General features: G+C 44.8%; 1 protein-coding gene and 1 non-coding gene across 2 annotated transcripts in view; one reads left to right on the top strand and one right to left on the bottom strand.

Moving 5' to 3' along the window:
- Positions 1-2,093: 2,093 nt before the first annotated feature.
- Positions 2,094-2,234, top strand: LOC144180765 (U4 spliceosomal RNA). The gene has a single exon (XR_013324549.1). It is a non-coding gene; the product is annotated as a U4 spliceosomal RNA (small nuclear RNA).
- A 6,895-nt stretch (positions 2,235-9,129) lies between these two features.
- Positions 9,130-25,043, bottom strand: part of LOC144179666 (putative glutamate receptor) — a 42,625-nt gene continuing 26,711 nt past the window's right edge. The window contains exons 6-7 of the mRNA XM_077708106.1: positions 11,860-12,143; positions 9,130-10,980 (exon numbers count right to left, since the gene is read on the bottom strand). Of these exons, the coding sequence (XP_077564232.1) occupies positions 10,707-10,980; positions 11,860-12,143 (558 nt within the window). The 3' untranslated portion in view covers positions 9,130-10,706. The remainder of the gene's footprint in view (positions 10,981-11,859; positions 12,144-25,043) is intronic.

Here is a 25,043-nt window from a genome sequence, read left to right on the forward strand (position 1 = left end):
CAGCCCGCCTCGGTGTAATAAAAATATTCTTTCAACTTCGAAAGATGTATAGGGTTTTAAGTGCTTTACTTCGTTTGAGGGTGTATGTGATTGTCCTCCGGAGATAACGTAGACATACAAGGCTTAGTAAGTATACGAGTATTGTAAAGCAGAAAGTTGCTCCGGCGGTAATTTTTCCTAAAAATGGCGGAGTTCGAGTGAAGGGAAATATGAAAACTACTTGAACGTTAGATGTTTTGAGAAGGCTGCAGTCACTTCAGGACGCGACTCGAGCTGGTCAGTGAGGTCTCAAAAAGATATGGCTTCGTGAGGAAGCTTCAGGTCTTCAGCTTGTTTCCCCGACAGAATAAATTTCCCCAACAAGAACTTTTCTCATTAGGCAATATAAATTGCACTAAAATTTATCACTGTTAAGTGTATTAGTGGAAACCTCTAGTGAAAAAAGCAAGAAACTTGCTTCTGGTGGCAGCCTCTCTTACATCCGACAATACTGTGTTGCGTATAGCTTGGCACCGCGCTTGTTTCCACCTGCAATATGTCTTTGCAAGTCTAACTGGGATGCAAAATAAAAGAGTGCGGTTACGATAACTATTCGAAGTGCTTCCTGAAGCGCTACAGAGTGCCATTCTATCCACTGGAACCTCTTCGCGATAGTGGTATTCCTTCTGGACGAAATGGGGCGCACGCTGTTTCGGTTTACAGATAAGTTGCAATTTCTAATATAATTTTCACAAGTTTGACTTGGTCAGAGGTTTAAAATTTCGTTCAGAGTTCGGGCGATTTAAAGACTCTATCTAATTCAGCGCCCGCTAACGCCTAGTGTATTTGCTAGCGCTTAGTATGAGGAAGCTTACTTTCCCATTACCACCCAAAGTAATCAGGTATAATTTTGCTCCACTTTCATCACAAAAAACCCTCCCAGTGAAAAAAAAGGGCATATTTACCCTTCATCAAATTATTTGGAGATGAACCCGCAATTAGGTGGATGCGATACAACCTATTATGAAGACAACAGCAAATGTGTTGCTGTGCTTGTGCTTCGGGCTTGATAAATTTCTCCCCGGGATATTAAAAAAATCTTGTATGGAGGACGGATCCTAATTACCTCAGACTTGAGGTTTTCAAATGCCCCAATACTGTATATTTTATTCCGTTCCCAGAAAAGGAATGTTTTGAGGTATTGATGAAGGCTAGGAATAAAAGAGAGTTTATGAAATTTCGGCAGAAGTATATCCATTTTAGTGATTACAGCTCTGCAGTTCTGGTCACATTTTTTCGAGCTTACACCTTTATCCGGGTGAGAAGGCCGCGCCATACACCAAAAGGCGGCAGAAAGAGACGAAAGAGACAATGGCGCAGAAAACGGTAAAGAACAGGAAAAAAAATTCAAAGGGGTAATGGGCAAAGTGAAAGTTTCCGAGATTGAAACATCCAATGGGCCTTCCATTGCAAATTTTCGCTAGCACGCACAAGGGACGGGCGGACGGACGGACGGACGGACCGACGAATTGACGGATGGGCGGATTGACGGATGTATGTATGGATGGATGGATGGATGTTTTGGAATAGATTGGATGTCTTGGAATGGATTGGATTGGATTGGGTTGGATGGGATTGAATGGCATGGGATGTGATGCGATGGGATGTGATGGCAGGGCAAGGCATGGCATGGAAATGCACGCTTTTCATCAAATGAAACAAAAAATTAGAGGGGACGGTTAGAACATTATAAAGTTGTGAAGGCGAAAGACGTTTTTACACCTTGGCCGTAGTGCAACCCAAGTCAGAATAGTGCGTGCCGCGTGACACGGGAACTTGACGGCACGTCAGTCAAGCAGATATACCCTGGCCGCGCTTGACTCTGATTTCGGGGACCTGTGGCTGGAAGTGTGTCAGGTTTGCCCGTTGAAGTAATCGCGCCAAGAACGAAGAAACAAAAAAAAATTTGCTAAACTTGATTTTAAATCGGGAGTCGTAAAAAGAATTCGCCTAGTCTGAGCAATATCTTTTTTATCGTTGTTTATGTGTGACAGCACACTGGCACACATAGCAAGGCTGCGGGAGGGGCCCACCGAACGCTTTCAATGGTGGTCAGCTTTGCGCAGAGGCAGTGTCGCATGCAATGACGTTTTGCGGAGCAGCGACTATTGCTAGTTGAAAACTTTTCCCAATACCCCGCCTGGACGACGTGAAACACCGTCGGCCGAGGCAATTTTTGGAAGGCCCTACGGGGCCCCATTTCGAAATCCAAAGTAAGACTCGTGCTCCATGGGGACGCGAAAAGCGTGCACGTGGTGGTTACGGCAGGTGGGCCGGAACACATGCACGCCAAACGTTACGAAGAAGAAATGGCTGCGTGTACGTATCTAGTCTCCGCCGCCCTCTCTTCTCACCACCGCCCGTACCATCCCGTCTCGCACCTGCTACGACAAACACTGTGTCGGTTTGATAAAGTGAATTCAATCTTCCCGCGTTCAACTGCTCTCGTGCCTTTTGTAGCGCGAACTACACTGGCCGAGGGTGAGCAGTTTCGCGTAGCTCCTGAAGAGCCGTGCTTCGCATGCGTGCCGAGCAGTCACGTCTCACGGCGCGGAGAACGTTGCTCGATGCCCGACGTCTCTCACGCACCCCATGCGCCCTGAGTCTTTGCCGACCCCCGTTCCGCACGTGGCGGCCCGGTCCACGTGATGATCGTGCGAGGGGCAGCCGGGTGTGCAACCGATGGCTCGTGCATCGCAGCAACACCGGCGTGCGCCTGTGGAACCAGCTTAGCTCTGGGGCGATTGGTGACGCTGCGCCGGAGCCGCTTGATAAATATACGCGTGTCACATAATGCGCATACCGTGTTTGTGTCATTGAAGCAGCAGTAAGCATGACAATCAAACTAATCGTAGACAACCAGGAAAGCTAAGAATAACCAGCTGAACCTTAGCTCACGATGCATGTATATCCTGGAATAGCCGAACTAAGCCACTGATAATTTTATTTAAACATTTTCTTGCTGCTCGACTGCCACTAGGTCTAGGCACACGAGCTGTTTTTGTATTTTTGGGTCAAAGTATTGTTTTTAACGCGTATTTTAAGGGCGAAGCCCCTTATGGGCTGGGGCTGTTTGCGTCTCCTGTCGTCCTCCGTCGTTCGTTATCGTCATCGCATGTAGTCACGGTACTAAACGCCGGGAAAGTCGTTTACGCCTCGCGCTGTAGCATAACGCGTACTAACAAAAAAAAAAAAAAAACACCGGGACACTCGTTTACGCCCCGCGCTAGAGAGCTTCGTGCTTAAAAATTTCTTTTCTGGCGCAACACCCTAGAGGTGTTGCGCCAGCTGTGACGTTTTTAGTTTCTAGGCAACGCGAGGCGCTCCTTGGGGTTTTCACCGATTTTTTTTTTGTTTTTTGCCGGGGACTTTCGGCGGTTGCTGCGAGGCGCATGCTCAGGGGCGCTCGGCATGTTCTTGGTATTTATAACGCGTTACGGGTTACGCGTTACGCGCCACATATTACCGACGGCTACCACAGCTCCACTGTTAGAAATTCGCGAAAGTAAGTACGAGCAGTCGACCTCTTGGAATTCGATCAAGCAGGCTCGCTAATAACCGATAAAATTCAGAGATCGGAGCCTGCAAATTTATAGCTTGTTCAATTGGTGGATATTGACGAAACGCTCCGGCAATGCTATCGAAAATTTCCGAAATCTACAATTTTCGGAACCCGAAAAAACGGTCAGCCACTGAATTTGGCTGTACGGCAACTTCCACAGTTATTTCCTTTTCCTACATTTCAAGTGTGAAATAACCTTACATACGAAATTTGTGTTTTAATCGCCGCAAATGACATTTATCCATCCACCCACAAAATTGAAACTGTAACTGTACGTACCGTTTCTGCTTTCGCATTTCTAGAATGGTCCGCAGATATTTCCGCCGCCACACGAATATGTCCTTCCTTTCCAGAAGACCAGAGCATCGTTTTCGCTTCCGAAAAGGGCAAATCTAATGTAATTCAGAAGCCGACGCATCGCTATGACACTCAGCTTCGGCAGTCCCATGTCGGGGTCGCTGGTCACATCGCTGAGGATCTTTTCTGCAGTTGGCACCTCATTGCGAATGAAGTACTGGAGCACTTGCCTTCGGAGAGCACCAAGAGTGAAGCTGCCGTACCACTGCAGCTGATACCAATGATACCACCGTATCATTCCTATAACTGTAGGTGGTCTTCAAGTCGCCAAGAGGAGCCTGTTGCGCTTTGGGGATTTCGGGGTACCAGTAATCCCCTCCGCTTTGACCCGTGCGAAAGAACTCTGGCTTACGCCGGCAAGCTGGCTAACCAAACGAAATGCGGGAGCGACGGATAGTCTTGGTTGCGTCAGTCTCACTTGAGCGCACGCGTTGCAGACTACTTGCTCGGTCTGTTTTGACAGCTTTCGGTTGTGAAGCTTCTTGAAAATACTTTGCGGCGGATGAAGCGGTTAGCTATGGGAAAGAAAAGGAGCTGCTTTCGAAGAAGACGCCATTTTTTTTTCTCAAGAGAACCTTCGCGCTACCAGTGGCGATTTTCGCAAGCAAAAAGCAAAATAAAAAAAAATAATGCTTACTGTTTCACATTTTCTGGCAAATTTATTGGCTTTGTAAATGCAAGGCTAACAAAATATAAATATATATTTCTGAATTACTTAGGTTATACCCATCAAATTATTTTTGTAGAACTACTTCGACTTGCGCAGCGAAACTTCGTGATCCGGCTGGCCATTTCGCCACTTCTCTCGTAGCTCTCTCTCTCTCTCCATTGCCACAGAAAGTTGTCCCCAAGTATAGACACTTCTGTGCTGTCGGGGCTCTGTCCGCTGCCATCAACTCTGAAGCGTGCACCGCAGCGAAAACTGTTAAAAAAATTAAAAAGTGGTCGCCGGTGAAAGGACGTCTCAGAAGATGATTCAACGCGAGACAAAGGTCGCGCAAGGCGAGCGAAGAGGCAGGTGCTCGCTGCCGGCAAAATTGCTGCCAGCCGATTCTTCCGGAACAGGTACGAAACGGAGATTACACGCCCTAAATTGCGGAGATATTGTCGCAACTGAGGATGACATAATCATGACTGATCTATTATTAAACATCAAAAGTTGCGTAGCTTAAAATAAAATATTGTTTTTCGATTCCCACCCATAAATGGTCTCAAGTGTCTGCGTCTTTTTAAATTTTATTATGATGCTTTACCAGGGCTTCGAAATGTCCTTTCATTTTTCCTGAACGAAAATTGTATAATCCTGCAGTAGATTTTGTTATCCATTATGGTGTTTTATAAAAAGCCTGAGGGGTAATTTAAGGTAATTATATTCCGGAGCACGAAGAGGAAAAATAATCCCTGGAAGAACCCACGATGTCTGACAACATGTAGATAATATTGTAACGTGGCGGCAGAGCCAATGACTCGAACGATGGTTGAAGGATGAGCAACAATCTATTTACAGAATGTGGAATGCGGCCATAACCGCGCGCGCTGGGACCCAACCACTTCTTCGTCGCCCTCGTCGTCTTCTCTGATGAGCCGTGGCTGTATGGGGCATTGGCCGCGTCTGAGCGCGATAGTTAACTGCTAACTGGTGAGGTCGTCTCTTCTGGCGGCAGGACTTGCTACGCCAGATGGGAACGACTGCAGTGATGGGGGTGAACGTGGGACATTGCAGAAGGGCAAAGAGAAAAGTACATTGAAACCGAGATGCGAGGCAATATTCAAGCCAAGTTGGGACAAAAGCGAAATTCGAAAAGAAAATGGTAAAGGTGTAAACGCTGATTTAAAATACAAAGAAAATGACGCAAGGAAAGGTAAGGGCACCAAACCAAGAAAAGAAAAATACAAACATCTTAGTCAGAACGAGTACATATATTGAAGCACTTGCACTGTTTATTATCTAAAGGAATTTTCCCAGTTCTCAGTAAACCTAGGAAGCGAAGGAAACTTTTAGTTCTGTAGAACTTCCTAGAAATTTTGTTCCCTAGACGCCTGAAAGGAGGATTGCATCTAGACATGGCTGCCTACCCACGGCGCATAAGGACCAGACGGCGACGCCCCTCCCTCCCCGTCTGCTACATAAAGCCTGACGCAGCAGCCGGCAGCTTTGTTCGGCAGCGGCCCTTTCTGTGTGAGAACATAACACTACATTAGCTGCAAATAAAACCATTTTTACGCTGCGCATAAAAATCAGTTTGAGCGCACACACTATAAAAGAACAGAAGAACCTACCACCACTCGTAGGTGTATTAGTCAGCTGCGCGCGGACTCTTTCGGACGTGAAACGGGAAAGTGGCAGCAATCCAGAGCGCCAGCTGCTTGGGGGAATCCGTGACGGCGTGAAATCCACGCATGTGCGCGACCATCCCATCCGTAGGGACCATCCCCACCCAGTCGTCCTCACGAATTGTGATGACAGCACCACAGAACTCCTTGAACAGCTCATTCACCATTGATCGGCCAATGCCGAACAGGTGGGCGGTCGTCCTGTCCTCGGCAGTAGAGCAGAGACGGCAAATAAAGGCCCACGGCCACACGCTTTTCAACGGAGATTGATCGGGTCCTTTATCACTGTGGTTTGGCACTGCACGGAATAGCGACAGGACACCACCAAGCACCTGAATGTAACTGGCATTACCCGACCCGGGAAGCTTGTTTGAAGTGGTAGTCACAAAGTACGGCTTGGTTTCTTCGAACCACCATGCACTTCTCTGGAAGACAATTATTGCTCGAGGCAAACTTTCAGCCGCCACTGCTGCGATGGCAAAGTTATTCGCACAAAGAATGTCTTCCACATCCTTTGATACTGTAATGGACTGCATTTCCACTTCAAATGCCTGCTTTTCGCGCAAGCGCTGGACTCGGACGCACATATAGGCAATTAAACGCGCTTCCATTCCGCATCATCGGCGTTGGCACCGTCGTTTTCCGCCATTTTTCCACTCTCTGCTTTGGATATGCTACGGACTAGTCTTGGCTTTTTACGGACTTCTGGTTTATCAAAACTTTTGATGTTTTTGCTTGATACGCAAGTCAAGTGTTAATGGTGTTTTTTAAAGTAATAAAAACACATTTTCAATATTTCCAATCTATTTCGCTATATTGAACAAGATCCTCACGCCTGCTATCGTCAGTGCCATCACGGCCAAACACATTTTATTTCGTCGTTTTGCAGCGCGCAGCCAAAGTGGCATTCGGGAAGCCCGAGTGTACTCGGCATAAATGCACTTGAAAACACGCCGCGGTTGCTCAGTGGCTAAGGCGTTGTGCTGCTGATCCCGAAGACGCCGGTTCGATTCCCGGCTGCGGCGGCCGCTTTTCTGATGGGGGCAAAAAGCAGGAACACCCGTTTGTGAGACATTTCGGCACACCTTAAAGATCCCCAGGTGGTCATAATTAATCCGGAGCCCTCCACTACGGTGCGCCTCATCGCCTGCGTTGCGTCGGCGCGTTAAACCCTGCAAGCAATCAATCAAGTGCGCTTAAACAGGTACGTTTGACAGGGGTATGACTTGAATAACCCAGCGGTTGGCGCACAGCTTGGTGAGAAGAAGACCGGCGACGTGATTTCACTGTGCTTGTAGAAGCTAATGCCTCCCGTGTAAACTCCACTGTGTCTTGTAGGTGCCAGGAAGTGATTTGATGTCCCTTGTGTGTGTGTCGGAAGGGGGGGGGGGATTGCGGCATAATGTGTGCGTATGCATTGCGACACCCCGGATACACGGCTTTAAAAGCCGAAGATTCAGGTATGTAGCGGGAGGTTTTTGAAAATACAACCGCGCTGCAATACCTTACCTGAAGCTGTTGAAACTACGATCAGTGTTCATAGGATGCTTTCGAGAAATGTCTCTTGTTGCTTTCTTTTTGTTCCAAATGCGTTTATATGTTGGTAAACGCGTACTTAACATACGTACTTAACATGCTTAACATGCGAACTTAACATGCGAACATTTAACATGCGAACATACTTACAATGCGAACATGCGAACATGCGAACAGGAATCTTTCACGAAAGCCACGTTCACTTAACTTGTTGTTCACCGTTCTATTACTCGTCATAGCGCGGACATGGTAGACATCGCCTGGACATGGTAGAGCGCACAACGGTAGCTATGGTTTTACACGAATGGTTCCCCGCGCATTCTTAGTGCTCATGAAAAAAAAGCCGTTTGGAATAATGGAGATTGTTTCAAAGCTGATAGATTTGTATGTGATTGTTCATGTACGTGATTGTTCACGCTAGCGTACGCATTGTTGCATGTGCTCGTGCATCTTATATGTGTCAGCAAAAATATCTTTCGCTACAAGCTCCACTTCAACTCGTCTCCGAGGACCTACTGTGGCAGAAACTCTAACTACAAATTGTACAGGACCATATGTTTGACATACTTCAGAGTCATTTCAATATAGCTGTATACGCAAGTCCCCGAATTCTGGCTCGTGTCTGTTCATCTATTTATTAGGCAGTTTTAGCATATCGTTACCGTGTTTGCGTTACCGTCTACCGTGTTACCGGGAGCACTAGCGACGGTGAAGCCTGTGCCGGTAAGTTACCGTTCGCGGTAACTCTCGCGCTGCGCAGTCTACTCCCGCAAACACGGTAAACGGTAACGTAAACACGGTAACGATATGCTAAAACTGCCTATTGTTTTGCCGCCTGGTAGCGTAAACATTTACGTTCCTTATGTTTTCGCTCTACTACCCGCGGACTGTCCGCGGTGAGTCCGAGGCTGTAAATCGAAGTGCTCCGCTGACACCAGAAGTTATGTGGGGAGCTACAAAAAACAAACTGTAGTTTCACTTTTGTTGGATACACGGCATTTTTTCGCTGCGGTCCACGCCAAGTGACGTGCAGGTACGTAAATGCACCTGCGGTTCTGTATTTTTTTTTTGCATTTCTTGTCCGGTACCATTTCTTCCAAAGCACGTCAGCGTCGCAAGGAGCTGATCCCTGTCGTCTGCTTGTATTACAGAAGTGGCGCTTTCCAAAAAGTTTTAGCATGCATTCCCGCCCAAGTGAAATATTTATAGTTAAAGAACAACTGCGAACCTAACAAAACGCGGTGATGTTTTGTACAGGGTTGTTACAGGGAAGGCTCTAGGAACTTTTGAAAAAATAGGCTTTGGCAGGCAAAGTTGCTTTTCTTGCGCGAAGTAGTCATAGGCACTGGTGCACGCAATAAAACTGGTTCAATGTGCTATTTATTAAAATAATTCGATATAGTTGGTTAAGTACATTTTCAATTATTCTAGTTGTTTGATTGTAAGGAGGAAGTTGTAGAGGATCGCCAAGCAAACCGATAAACATCATTAGATTTGCGAAATTGTAATTGCCTGCAGAGCTAAACCGCTCACAACCTCAGCTCTCCAGATAAGCGCAACGGGCGCCATGCGGCAGCTCAGCGCCACAAAAACCCTCCGACACCCTTATGTCACTCGGAGCTGTACACGTCACACGCCCACCACGCTTTATCTGCGGCTTTATCTTTGCACGCATACGGCCGCCACGGCGCCGCACTTACCGCTCTGGCCGAACATAAAGCGTGGCGACGCGAAAAACGTTCCACACCACAATTTACACCACCGCCATCTGCCAGATCAGTTCGCTAACTAAAAACCTCTTGATTGGTCAAATTGGCTCTTTGTTTTCTTGAATTTGGTACTGTCCAACGTCCATTTCAAGTCGCCGCTAGACGACGCCGACGTCCGCCAGACGCGAGCAAAACGTTCCACGTGGTTGCCACCTAAAGCTAAGCTAGCACCAGCCAGAGCGTCTGTCGGTGTGAAGTAGAGGTTTCATCTTAGCCTCCAAGGACGGTGGTTCAAGTTCTGTTTGTTCTTCGTTTACTTTTTTGTATCTTGATTTCAACTGCAATTTTCGTGGTTTAGTTTGCTTTGCGGTTTTTGAATTACTGCTTTCTGTTCGGTAAAGTATGTTATGTTAGGTTACGTTAATAATGCCAGGAAGAGCGGAGTAGTACCAGACGGGACATGTTGTGAAAAGACGGTGAATGTCACTTTAGTGCAGAGCTTATTGGACCGCCAGATCGCACTCTAGACGGGCTTAAACCAAAGCGGCACGTCGACGCAAAATATCGGAAGCAAACATGCCTGGTAGACCCGTACAGTTTCTTTCCAGGAGCAATGGCGAAGTCGTCGGCGGAGCAGATCTTTGGCAAGCAGCGCTTAACTCGCCGAAAATGTATAGGCAGAATTCATATCCAGGATTGCACAACATGCTAAACATGCTTTATTGCGAGCATAGTGTGTGCTACAGTTATAGCAATTTTAAGAGTTCCTCAGTGACTAAAGGACGCTTGGTGAGTTTCTTCGAATATTTAGTTGCGATGTGATAACAAAACGGACTGCGCCGCTAGCGGCGCAGTCCATTTTTAAGAATCTGTACGGGTACCTGGTGAGAAATCATCTTCTACACTTAAAGAGACAGGTTCGACGTGAACACCACGGAGCAAATTCTGTAAAAAGAAACTGCTAATCGTGAACAAAATTACGACTATCGTATTCTCTTTCAAACATTTTCACAAAATTCACACTCAGAATGCAACTGCCGTTTCAGTTGTTGGCTACAACTTCACGCTATTCAAGATTTCTACTGCCTAACTTTACCAACTACGTGTGACGAGGCCCTTCTAATAGACGTACGAATGAATCGTTCCGCGCGCAGCAACGAACTGAGCTGTCAATCGTTCTGAACCATTTCCGCCTTCAATGCGCTTGCGCGACGAAGACAATACGTTGTGGCGAATACAAGCAGCTCGACGACGAGAAAGCCCAGGGAAGTGGTCAGCATGTAGCCCTTAAGCATAAACACGGCTCGCAAGTCTTCGAAACGGAGCGGCTGAAAGGCGCTGCTGCGATCCTGCTTGTAGCTGTCCAAGAAACAGGTGGTGCCTTGGGGGTACATGTCTTCGTGCCGCATGAAGGGTATGGGCATTGCTGCTAGCCAGAGAATCCTGCACACAAAAATTGTACACTTGTGTGGTCACAACATAAAAGGGTCGTGTAGCTAGCTCTCTTATATTTCATTATGTCACGAGAGAGTTTTGCAAAAGAACGTCGCTGCTTGTTTAGGGCTCTCTCGGCAGCAGGACGTGCAATAGTTCGAAATGCATTGATGCTTCGCAGCACTGTACTACCCTGGGAGTGTGTTGCGGTCACGATATTACCAATAGCGTGACCACTTTTTGACGTTACTTCTGGTTGCTGCGTTACGTCTGAAATTAATACGCTCATCATCATTAATACGATCATCACCAGTAATCAATGCTTCCTGTCAGTCGGCAGCGTATTTACGATGGCCTTGAGCCGACTTCTGTGCCTTCTCCATCTAATGAATCACTCGAAGGACGGCGCCACGTCCTGCCCTGTGGCACCAAATGTAACAATTGTTAATAATACTCGATTAGCAGGCAGAACTACGTCGATGCATTTTGGGGGGATCTTAAGCCTGTTACGGTGCCTGTCCACAGCTGTTTGGGTTCCAGATGAAATCTTTTTGCTGCTTGGTTATTTCTGTCTGCCTTTACATTATTACGCAGGAATTGCAGGTATCAATGCCATTTTTTCTCAACTTTAATTTGTTTGATGATTCGTTGGTTTTTTGGTACACTGGATCTCTAACTGTTGATATGAACTTCGCGTTTAACTGCAAGTCATTCTGAGCTACTCAATATAATTTGTAACTTTTTTGTGTCTTTTTGTGTGCGGTGCATGTGTCTCCTGTATTTCCTCTGGCTTTCAGCTGATGCAGCCGGAATACCTGGCTCTCGACGAGTCGCTAATTGTGAGGGGCAAATTTATAAACCGTACACGGTTAAAGCGGTTCTACTGACCTCTTATTGAACTCATCAACGATCCAACGGGGGATGTCACGACGAAAGTACCAGGTCGAACGGAGGTCCTTAATTGTCTCGGCGCCAATGTAGAAGAAGCCCCGCACAACTTGACACATCGGTGAGGCCCCCACTTTTGCTCCAGTGGTATCGGTAATAATGACGGCGCGCCGGCGGACCACCAGTTCCAGAGTGGCAGCGTTGAACAGTTGAGCCTGCGATCTCTCTCCGCCTCGTTCCATCAACCGCTCGTACAGGTCCCGCACCGACTTGAGGCCTGACGTCTGCGTCCCGATCATCATCATGAAAGCAACAAAAAAAAACACTTTTTATAAAAATTGACAAAGCGACATGGTCATCACCTCCACATTCATCACCACTAGGCTTATTCGTGCCTAGAAGGCAACGATCACCTCAAGCCGGAGCCCGCACCCATACACACCGGACGCCACCTTCCGGATTCGCCGAAACTACTTCCACGCCTCCAACAACTAAAACCATCCTAAGAAGATACTCCGACATCCTGGCCCACTGGCGGCTGGAACGAAGAACCTCTCAGCCTCCACATTTCAAGATATCTCGCGAAGAGATGGTTATCCACCAACAGCCCCAGACAAACACACCTTCTAAACATACAAATATAATTTCTGCCTAGAGCCGAGCCCTGTCAATCACATGCTGCGCCGCTGCCAACACACACCAACCCTTGGTCCGAATTCCAAACCATCAGATCTTCAGTAGGATGATCGGAAGACCAGCTCAAAACCGGATCACCAAGGAGGCCTCCCGCGTGATGGTCAACCAAAATACTTTGGCTGCTGTAATAAACGCCTTTTCTTCATTCACTATTCCCTTCCACCGTGGACAGGTAGTCAAGCCGGAAGGGAAGAAATGTATGTCGACGGTGGGCGCGAACTTAGAAAAAGAGAGGACGAAGGAAACTAAGTCACGTGGCTGTCTTTAATTCATCAACGCCACTAAGAATAGATAATTCATCGTAGTAGCGAACATTAGCACACGGACAAAGCCCGACCTTTTTGTCTGTGTGGATGTTCGCTAGTACAATGGATTCCCTAGTTCGCAAACAACTCGCCCAAATTTCCGCTTTAGTTGCCGCTGGGTCTTTCGCTCTCAATGCGTCCGCCTTGGTGATAGCATGAGAATTTTCCTTAACAGAGAGGGGGCCCAGAGTGAATGGGCCTCGCGTATCTAAACGTGTGGTAGAAGCACTATCGCGCACCATCAACATTGTTGCGAGAAGGAATCCTCTATGTCATGGCGCCCCTTCAGCGGCGGACCTTTAGTGCACACTGCCCTAATTGAGAAGAGGTTGTAGTGGTTTTTTTTCATAAATGCAGAAGCTGCTATGTCACTAATGTTGGTCCCCAAGAAAGAGAAACGTTTTCCCTTTAACTAAAATTTATTTATTTATTTATTTATTTATTTATTTATTTATTTATTTATTTATTTATTTATTTATTTATTTATTTATTTATTTATTTATTTATTTATTTATTTATTTATTTATTTATTTATTTATTTATTTATTTATTTATTTATTTATTTATTTATTTATTTATTTATTTATTTATTTATCCTCAGGGCCGGAGGGCATTACAGGGGGTAATGGTTACAATCCACAATGCAAACACAATAAAAGAGCAGTCAGTTACAACACAAACGCAAGTAAAGCAGTCAGTTTTTTATATAAAGATACATTCAGGTAGATAAATTCAAGTAAATAAACAATTCAAGTAAATAACAAAAGCAGTCAGATACAATACAAATGCAAGTAAAGGAATCAGTTTGTTATATAAAGATAAATTCACCTTATTATACAATGTTAGGAAGGGCATCGTGAAAAAAACGGTTATCAGTAATCGATAAACTTTCTGCAGGAAGGTGGTTCCAGTTTCGTGATGTACGGGGTATAAATGATTGCGCGAACGTTCTGGTAAGACATGAATTGACACCTACTTTGTGAGTGTGATCAATGCGATGGGAAAGATATGACGGAGAGGGAATTAATTTATGGCGTAGCTCATTATGAGGGTACAGTTTGTGAAATAGGCTGAGGCGAGAAATTTCACGACGAGTCTGTAGTAACGGGAGGTCAAGACTGGACTTCATTGTAGTTATGCTGGCTGTACGGTTATAATTGGAAAGAATGAAGCGTGCAGAGTTATTCTGGACCATTTCAAGACGGTATATTAGTTTATCATGACTGGGGTCCCATACTGATGAGACATATTCTAATTTAGAGCGCACTAATGTTTTATACCGTAGTACTTTTAATGAAGACGGTGCGTTATAGAAGTTTCGACGCAAGTACTCCAGCATTCTGTTAGCATTATTGGCAACATATTCCACGTGAGCATCCCGCGCTAGGTTAGACGTAATATGGACCCCTAAGTATTTGTAAGGGTCAACGGATTGTTACGTTAATCCTAGAAACATGCATGACTTTACATTTATTTGTATTCAGTTCCATTTGCCAGGTATTACACCAGTTATTATTAGCAGAGAGATCAGGTTGAACTATTCGACTATCATTTTCACTGGTTATTTCCGGAAATATAACACAGTCATCCGCGAAAAGGTGTAAATTAGAAGTTACGGCATTATGAAGATCGTTAATATATATAAGAAATAAAAGCGGACCAAGGACGGATCCTTGGGGTACACCAGAATCAACATTACTTAGTTGGGAGTTATCGCCGTTAGCTGAAACAAATTGGGTACGATTAGTTAGAAAATACCCAATCCATCTGAGAACATTCCGATCTATGTTTAGTTTTCCTAGTTTATGGAGTAGTAGTTTATGTGATACCTTATCGAATGCTTTTGAAAAATCCAGAAAAATACAGTCGGCGTGTGATGAGTGATCTACGATTTGATGCAGCTTATGAATTAGCAGTGCAAGTTGAGTTTCACATGAGTATGATTTGAGAAATCTATGTTGTGCGAATGTGAAAAATGAGTTTGATTGCCGGAATTTTACCAAGTTGGAGTAAATGACGTGTTCTAAAAGCTTGAAACAACTACTTGTAAGAGAAATAGGACGGTAGTTGGATTAGATTTGTTCCCCGATTTGTAAACCGGAACCACCTTTCCGTTTTTCCATGATGTGGGAAGACTGGACGTATCTAACGATTGCTAAAAAATTTTTGTTAGTAGGATGGCACTGTAAGTGGACGTGTTTTTTTAGAAATATTGTGGTGATGTTGTCATACTCAGGGGAGGAATGATTACAAAGACCACTAATTAATTTATATATACCAGCTATGTCGAAAGATATTTGAGGCATGATGGTGTAGTCATAGTGATTTGTCACATGAAGGTAGCTGTGTATTACGTCCAAAAAATGTTAACAAATACCTCTTGCAAGACGGTAGCACTTTGATTTTGAGTGATCGGGTTATTTGACGGGTCAACCAAGCTAATTTTGTCAGAATATGACGGAATAATAGTTCGCCAGAACTGTCTAGGGTTGTTTTTTAGCATGGCTGGTAGTGTATTTGTTAAAAAGTACAATTTGGCATTTTTAATAGCTGAAATATAAGCATTTGAAGCAACAATATAGGCGAACCAGCGCGTGTTAGTTGGATTTCGTTTGGCCTGGCGATAAAGACGCTTCTTTTTGTTAGCTAAACGTTTGATATGAATATTGTACCAAGGTGCGTGCGTGTTAGTGGGTATTGTATGTTGTGGAATGTACGTATCGGTTATTTCATGAACTTTACGCGCAAAAAGGTCCCAGTTTTCTTCGACCGAATGATAATCAAAATTTTGAAAAAAAAAAACTTCAATAAATTGTGACAAGGCGTTATTCATGGTAGCGAAGTCAGTTCTGTTGTAGTCGTGTACAGTTTTTCTAACTCGTTTTGTTTTTAAGATGGGTGCGTGAATATCGAGAGTGAGAAGGCAATGGTCGCTTATTCCAGGCAAGTAAGTGATTGGGGGAACTAAATCAGGGCGATTAGTAAAGATAAGGTCGAGGGTATTTGCACAGTTATCCGGAATTCTAGTCGGCTCAGAAACTAATTGTGTTAAAGAGAATAGAGGACACATTTCAAGAAAGTCGCTGGATTCCTGAGAAAACGAGGTAAGGTGAGGCTGCTCGGCTTGCCAATCTATCTTAGGAAAATTAAAATCGCCGAGTAAGAAAACAGGCGATAAAGGAAAACGATTTCAAATATTGTTAATTGCGTCATGTAAGTCGTTAACAAAACCGGGTGGTGAAGAAGGAGACCTGTAGCAAACACCTATTACTACTTTTTGATGATTGACCGTTACTGAAGCCCAAACCATCTCGATGGTGTTTTTAATGAGCACGCATAAAGACGGAAGATCTTTTGAAATGGCTAACATTACACCACCGCCTCGTCGTATTGTTTTATCGCAGCGATAAATGGAAAAGTTAGAGGCATTATGAAAGATTTCGGAGTCGTGGATATTAGTTGATAGCCAAATTTCGGTTAGGGCGATAATATGAGCGTTGCAGGTGTCGATGACTGATGATAGTGCGTCGCGCTTGTTAACTGTGCTTCTAACGTTGCCAAACAAAATGGATACGACAGATGGACACGTGGGTGAATGTGACGAGCCACTGCCCCTCAGGCATTCCTAAGTTAGGGCCTGTGGTTGACGGCTGGAAGAAGCGTCTTCCTCGGCCTGCATTTCGCGTATGGAATCCGAGCTAGGATCGTAGGTGTACCATTTGTTGTTGAGCTTCATTTTTTTGTACCTTAGCTGAAATTTTGGGTGATCCAGGTTGTTTTTTGCCAAATTCAATCAGTTTTTTGTTTATCACACGGGTAGGGGATGAAAAGTCCTCACTGACAGCGAGGTCTTTTTCTCGGGGCAGCTAAGTGGGACATAGCGGCCTTTCACCTACAATCTGAGTAGCGTGAGGAGGAACGATCATCTGTTGACCATATGATAGAGGCAAAACAGCGCACTGATAGCGCCATATCTTCGGAAAATAGCCAGCCATTGCTTGAGTACCTTTTGGAAGCACGTCTTTAATGGAACAATTCAAGCTTCTTATCTAATGATCTCGCTGAATGGTTAAAACGGCTTTGGATGTACGGAACACGAGGTCCTGGGTTCCATTTTCATCCGGTAGCGGCAGTAATTAGGGAAGGAGGAGCTTGAAACATATTGTGTGGATGTTAAAAATTCCACCACATAGTCAACGTTATCTTCTGATTTATAATAATCCGCAGACCCTATGGCAGCCCGCTTCAAAGCCCATGCTCAGCTTTGGCTCATAAAATATGTGTTTTAAGCTCTTCTCAGTTTTATATGCTTAACTTTGATGGCGAAGCCGTATAGATCGTGAAATACAGCAGAAGGGCTACGTAATTATATCCGCCATAAAAGCAATGAGAGCTGAATTTTCGGAGTGTATTTCGAGTGTAGACGTTTCTCGCAGTTCATTTTTGAACAAAACCGCATTTAACAACAACAACAACAAAAAAAAAAAAACCGCTGCGGTGGCTCAGTGGCTAAGGCGTTGCGCTGCTGAGCACGAGGTCGCGGGTTCGATTCCCGGCCGCGGCGGCCGCTTTTTTGATGCAGACGAAAAGCAAAAGCGCCTGTGTGTACGTGATTTCGGCACATGTGTAGATCGTCAAAATTAATCCGGAGCCCTCCACTACGGCGCGCCTCATCACCAGCGTTGCATCGGCGCGTTAAACCCTACAATCAATCAATCAATCAATCAATCAATCAATCAATCAATAAAAAACAGTCACCAAGTTTAAAACCGCGCCACGAGAAAACAATCTCTCGCAGAGCTCAAAGAAGTAGATGAGGAGGAAAAAAATTCACGCATCTTCACGAAGTGAATCATGAAGAGTGGGCGAAGCACTGGGGATCGTTCTTACCATAAATAACCCGGGAGATTGCTTATGGCTGCTATTATGCTTTCCAATCCATTGCAATACATTTCAATTTATTGCAATCCAATCCAAATTCATTCCAATCCACTTTAATCCAATACAAATCCAATCTAATCCAATCCAATGCACCTCGCACGTGCGCAGCACGGCTGTCCAGGAGTACTGTTTCTCGTTCTAACCTTCTGTCCTTCTGTGAACCTTTTATGATGTTGTCGTTAACATTTTGCGAACCTTTTGTTCACAGATGTTTCGATTTACACGGTGATGTGCGTCTTTCTCTCTCTCTCTCTCTCTCTCTCTCTCTCTCTCTCTCTCTCTCTCTCGCTCTAATCTTTTGTGAACCTTTTATTTTGTTCTTGTTCACCTTTTGTTTAGATATGCACTGTGCTGTGAAGTCTTTCTCTCTCTCTCTCTAACCTGTTGTGAACCGTTTATTTTGTTGTTAAACTTTTGTGAACCTTTTGTTCGTAGATGTTTCGATTTACACGGTGCTCTGCCTTGAGCACGGACTCCGGACGGATGCCGGACACAGCCTCGGTCTTAAGGTGCTTCGCCGCTAAAACTTTATCTTATCCCATCGGTTGGGATTTCGATCACTCCGGACCAGTGCAGGACTACCAGTTCTGCACTCCCTGGCTGTTGGCTGTAGCCGGACTTTCGTGTCCTATATATTCACCAGCAGAATCTTGGAGCACAGGTAGGAGCTGGTCAGCGTCGCCGCCCACTGTGAATGGGTAGGGTTTAGATTTAGAGGGAGGCCGGGGGTGTTCGGGCATGCCCACACTATGTTTCTGATCTTGGGCAGAAGATGTACTGTGGTGAGTATTGGGTGAGGAATATTTTGTGCCAGAGTGCGTTGTGGGGGAACGTTGTGGGGGAACGTGGGGGAGCTTGTGAGGTATAACTCCTTCCTCTTTTGGCGAGTTGCTTTTGGGGTGGGGGGGGGGGGGTGTGGAAGCTGCTGGCGGGCCATTCGGTAGTGAGAGAGGATGTCGTATGTTAGTAGGGGTTGGGGTGTGTAGAGGCTGGGAGTGGATGGAACAGGGTTCTGGCTGTACGCAATGGCCCGGTATATACTGCTTCTCGAGCCGCGGTATGTGGCGCTTCATTTCCTACTATGCCTGAATAAATTGTAGCCCAGATAATTCCGAGGTCATGTAGGTGAGTCTTATTTTTGAGAATATGGAGGGCTGCTGGGGAGAGTGTGCCTCGCAGGAAGCTAGAAGCCTCTCAAGGATCTGTCAGTATGGCAACGTAGTTCCTCTGTGTTGTAGTGGCTGCCATGGATAATGCTGCTTCCTCGGCTATGGCGGTGTCCGTCGTGAGGACAGTGGCTGTTGGCTACGGTCTGAAATTTGTTATTCACCAATGTTATCGCATAGGCCTTTTGGTTACGTAGGGAGAGGCATCTGCGTATAGTACATTCTTTTTATGGTGATATTGGGCCTGAAGATAATTTGCGTGGGCCCGTCGTCGTCAAATGGATAGGTAACGTACATATTTCGAGGAATTGTGGTTACGCGGATGTGTTTCCGTATAGACAGTGGAACACGTTATTCTGCATTTGGAGACCGGAGGCGATGGATATCCAAGGCGCACCAGTGTCGCACGTCTAGCATTATTGAGTTGGAGTCGTTGGAGTTGCGAAGGGCAATGCGCCTCACAGAGCTCTTGCCATGTGTTGTGTAGGCCCAGTTGCAACAGCTTGGCGTTCGTTGTGCATGAAGGAAGTCCGAGTGCCATCTTGTGTGTTTGTCGGATAAGAATATTTAGCTTTCGCCGTTCTGCTGGTTTCAGGAACAGGTAAGGCGTACCGTACATAACGCGACTTATAAGCAAGGCTTGAACGAGACGGATGAGGTCTGGTTCCTTCATTACGGTCAAGTTCGTGCGTCATACGGCGAATCAATTGGTTTAGCTAAGTCATGGTGCGTTGAAGTTGTAGTACTGTATGGGAGGCTGATCCGTCCTGTGGGATAGTGAGTCCGAGTATGCGTAAGTTGGTAACAGTTGGAATAGGAAAGTTTTGAATATGGAGTTTAGGTTCTGGAAAGAGTGTTCTGACCTGTGTGCGTTGTTGTAGGGTAAGGAGGGCTGATTTTTCAGGTGCGCATGTAAGACCGCGATCTTTTAAATACCGGCACGTGCAATTAACAGCTGTTTGAAGGGCTTCTTGCTGGTCTCCGATGGACCCTGTGGTTGTCCATAAAGTTAAGTCATCTGCGTACAAAGCGCGCTCCAGGACGGGAATGGTGGAGAGTTGCGTAGAGAGATCTTTGATGACAGACCCCTGTGGGATACCACGTGGAATAACGGTAAACGCAACTGAGCCGACGGTACACAGGCGGTTAGGCGCACAGTAGTGGAAAGCTACGAATTAATTTTGACCACCTGGGTATCTTAAACGTACGCCGAAATCTCAAACACACAGGCATTTTCGCTTTTCGCCTCCGTCAGAAAATCAGCCGCCGTGTTCGGGAATCAAGATCATTGCGCCGGACGGCTGTGCAGGTATAACCGGCATAGTGCGTGCAGTATGCGCCGGTGCTTCTATGTTGAACTGTTCGTTCGTGACTTCTATTGTTTACTACACCATTCTTACTGCTATAAAAAGAATGTGCATTGAATTTAACGGCAAACAGGTCTTTCTGCAAGTTTGTAAGCCCGCCTAACTTGCATTTACTTTTGACGGCCTCACCCAATGCCACAGCTGCCCTTAATACTTCATAGGTGCTATGCTTAGGTACAGGGGTGAACATAAGTGCCCAAGTCCCACTGTAGCCGTGCGTTCTGTTTCAAACGCTTTAACGTAGTTGTCGGTGTTCGTACCGGGGTTTTATACGTAACATTTGTGTTTTGGGTAATACGACGGTAACGTCTTCCTTTAGTTAAAGAAGAATGTCTTGAGTGGACAGGTCTGGTTAGAATAAGCGTGATGTCGTCATGGCGCCAGTGTGGTGGGAGCGGGCCTCGGGCTCAGTGGTCATTGATGTATTGGAGACGAATATCAAGAGCCAAGTCGTCCAGATTGCGGAGGAGCTTATTCGGGATGCGGTAGTGCACGGACGTAGTATTGCGGATGAGTTTACTCAGTTTGGCTACGAGTCATTGCATGGTAAGGGTGTGTCAAGTGTGGCATTTTGGCTGCCCGAGTACACTGGATATTGAGGCGAAGGTTGCGACGAATCACGTGTGAATTTCTTTCGTAAGGTGTCAATTAATTCTTGCCAGGTGCCTGGGTGGTTGTGTATAAGGCGGTGTATGCGGTGTTCAGTGGCCGCTTTTCCCTTTCGTTCCCATAAGGGAACGTATTAGTTGCCAGGGTTTTTTTGCGGGTGCCCAAGGTACCCTGCAAGCGATCACAAATTGTACGCACTTGTGTTGGCTTAAGGATTGTGCATATTCTTGAGTTTGCCGCGCAAGGTGTGCAATACGTAATTCTAATTTCCGATTTGTCTCGTGGCGCTTCCAACGCTAGACGAAGCTGTTTCTCGTTTTCCACAAGATGTTGAGGTGTTGGTCGATGGCAGGATAGTCGGTGGTGAGAGGGAATTCTTTTTAGTGGTCTTTCAGTACATCCGATGGAGTGGCGGTCCATCTATAGACGTCGTGAATTTCTTCCGTGGGTAGATGTTCGCGGAGGGCTGTCCAGTCCGTTAGTCAGGCTCTGCCTATATGCGAGAAGGGGCGATATCTTGGATTGTTATGGATATATCATGATCGTTACTAAAATTGTCTCGGAGGCATAGTTCAAGTTAAAGTTTTATTCAGACAGGAGTAGCCTGGGGTACAGAGGCAAAAGGCAGATACTCTGCCTGACAACGGCCTACTGCCCCTACGGTCGGCATTGCACAGTGTTGACGAGAGCAGTAAAACAGAGAGAGAGAGAGAGAGAGAGAGAGAGAGAGAGATTTCGAAAAATAACAGCGTTATACAATGACTACAACAGGCGATCATCAGTAATGGTGATGGGGAAAAAAGAAGAAAAAGAAAAAAAAAGAACGAACGAAAGATGCCAGCAAAAGCAACGTTATACAATGCCTACAAGAAAACCGACATAAAGAACATCAAGTGTGATACAGAAGCAGAAAACTGAACACATAGCACATAAATTGACCTCATTTAAAAAAAAGAAACCAGTGCATACTTCTAGACAATTTAAGTACCAAAATGTCACTTTATATTTCGTTTAAATCTGAGCAGCGAGGTAAATTGAAGAATTTTGTCGAATATTACCGGGTTTGTATTAAGAAAATGGGGTATTATATAATCTAGTTTTTGTGTACCATTGTTAGTTCGAATAAATGGGGTCTTAAGGGCCCCTGGTCGAAGATTGTAACGCGGGTTAACTGGAGTGTATGGATCAAGAAACAGTGCGTCTCCATTCATTTCACTGCTAATATGAACAGCAAGCTTAAGGTCTAACGATTGAGTTACTTTAAGCAAGTTGTGTTTTAAAAACAACGGCTTCGAGTGGTGTGAGCTCGGCACATTCTCTATGCATCGAACTGCTTTTTTTTTTTGTAAAATTAACAGCCTGTCTATATTTGTTACGGTTGTGGTACTCCAAACTAAAAGGCAACAATGAAGGTGCGACTGCACAAGAGCATGGTATAACTGACGCATCAACCAGGTTGGAATCAGATACTTGATTTTGAATAACATTCCTATAGACCGGGACATACTAGCGTGAACTTTATTTACATATGTCCAATATAAATTTTCATTGAAGAGAACACCTAAAAATTTGTATGTTGACACACGTTTGATTACGGAGTTACGAAATTCTAAGGATAAACTGCAATTATCAGGTTTATTCTTGGGCTTAAAAACAACAAATTTGATCTTATTAACATTCAGTTGAAGATGATTGCAAATTAGCCAACTTGACAATTCGCGAAGCCAAGTATTGACTGACGACTCAATCTCACGCAAACATCTTCCAGAGAAAAAAACCCTCGTATCGTCGGCGTACAACGTAATGCTTGGAGTCAGAGGTATATGCAGAATGTCATTTATGTAAAGCAGAAAAAATAATGGGCCCAGAATAGAGCCTTGCGGGACCCCGCATAAAATTGGTCTCATCGATGATCGAAACCCATTAAGGCAAGTAAATTGTAAGCGATCAGACAAGTAGCTGGTGATCAAATTTAATGCAACACCAGGGATTTCGTATAAGGGGAGTTTATGATACAATACATCGTGTCGAATTGAGTCAAAGGCAGGGGCGTCGGAACAGGGGGTGCAGGGGGAGCGACGGCTCCCCCTGGTGTACAAATGAGGGAGCACGGCTCCCCCTGCCAAAGCACACCCGTAGACTTCCGCTGATGCTTCGTCAAACAAGAGCTCGCTGGCTAAAAGGCCAACGATTCCGAAAATGGTGGCTTGCACAAATATAATAATTCTGCAGTTCAACCTGCCGTTTTCACACTATTGCAAACTCCGAGCGTGGGTGTCTGTCTCCTTCACTCGCTCCTAAATGATTGCTTATGTGTTTCACTTTAATGTAAACACGACTCCTCATGTCTATTAACTGTTAGCATTGGGGTACACTCAGATTTATAGAGAATATTCAATTTGCTTTCGATGCTCTGGTCCTAACGCGGAGCGTTAAGAAATTTTTTACTGCTCTCCAGCGTCTAGAATGTTCGATAAAAATTTTATCAGATTTGATTTGGTTTTTTGTCGGTGATCAGGCTTATTTATTTAGCCTATTTTACCTACAATATTGCGCATGCGTGAGGACAATTGATGATGATGATGATAATGATGATGTATGGTACAATTTTTGTGGCTCCCTTAGTCGAAAAATAGTTCCGACGCCTCTGTTCAAAGACTTTCTTAAAATCGAGGAACAACCCAACCGTGAACGAATTTTGGTCGACATTGTTTGCGATTTCCTCTTTTATATTTAGGAGCGCCATTTCTGCTGATATTTTTCCCGAAAGCCATACTCCTCGACTAAAATAGCGTGAGTGGAATCAAGAAACTTAGTTAGCCTCATTTTTATTAAATGTTCTAGAACTTTTGAGAAAAGCGGCAGGGCGGATATTGACCGATAATTATTAATATTGTCAAATGGGCCACTTTTATGCAGTATGGCCACAAGTGCAATTTCCATTCCTTTTGAAAAACTGCCAGTGACGAATGCGCTGTTGCAAATATGCAATAAGGGGGAACTCAAAATATAGGCTACAGTTTTGATAGGCTCAGCTTCTATATCTCCATAACCAGGTGCAGTGCTTTTAGCTAGAGACTTTAGAAAAGAAGTTATTTCGACCTCTGTACTTGGGGTGAGGAAAATTGTGTTTGCAGTTCGAGGAAAAGTACTCTCGTCTAATCCTACACACGAAGAATGTGTCTGTAAGGCGCACAAGAAGTAAGGAAATGTTGGTTGAATTTTTCAGCTAATGCCCGATCACTATATTTTACACCGTCAATCGTGAGTGTACTTGGAAAGGAGATGTTGGGGACACATATGATGTTCTTTGGCAAGTTCCAGATTTTCTGAGGATCATTAGATATGGAAGCAAATTTTACCTTGTAGTAACTTATCTTTGCTTTTCGTAGGTCCGCGTTTAACGTATTTCTTACGGGCTTGTACTCAGCAAATATTTTAGGGTCTTTTCGGCGAATGAATCGATCAAAAAGTTTATCTCTTGCTCTTATTCTATTACAAAGTTATCGGGTAACCCATCGTTTTCGGGAGCGTTGATATGTCTTAACCGGCTTTAAAGAGAACGCATTATCATAACAGTCCTTAACCTTCTTGAGAAAAAGGCCGTACGATTCATCAGGGTTTTCACAACTGTACACGTCATCCCACTTAGTCCCTTCAATCATAACCCTGAATGGAACTAGGGCTGGCTCATTGAAATTGCGACACAGCACAGGATGGTCCCTCAAGCATTTCTTTTTCTTCATTTTACTAAAGAAACCAAATATGGGTAAGTGGTCACTTAAATTGACTGTAAGGATGCCTGCAGTAACAGAACTCGGTTAAAAATTAGTCACGCACAAATCTATGAGGGTTTGGCTTTCAAGAGTTATTCTTGTTGGCAAATTAATTACATTCCGGCAGAACAATTCCTCAATAACATCTTGAAAATTTAAACATCGGGCGTTAGGGGCAAGCATGTCAACATTATAGTTACCAACAAGGATAACGGGTAGACTGAGGTTTAAGGAGTATTCAAATACACTTGTTAGATAACGCATAAACTCTTTTTTTATCGCCAGACGGTGGGCGATAAACTGACATAATTATTGAATCAAGGC

Source organism: Haemaphysalis longicornis, unplaced genomic scaffold, assembly GCF_048455015.1.
Source record: "Haemaphysalis longicornis isolate Haplotype H1 unplaced genomic scaffold, Haemaphysalis longicornis Haplotype H1 scaffold_4, whole genome shotgun sequence".
NCBI classification, from domain to species: domain Eukaryota; kingdom Metazoa; phylum Arthropoda; class Arachnida; order Ixodida; family Ixodidae; genus Haemaphysalis; species Haemaphysalis longicornis.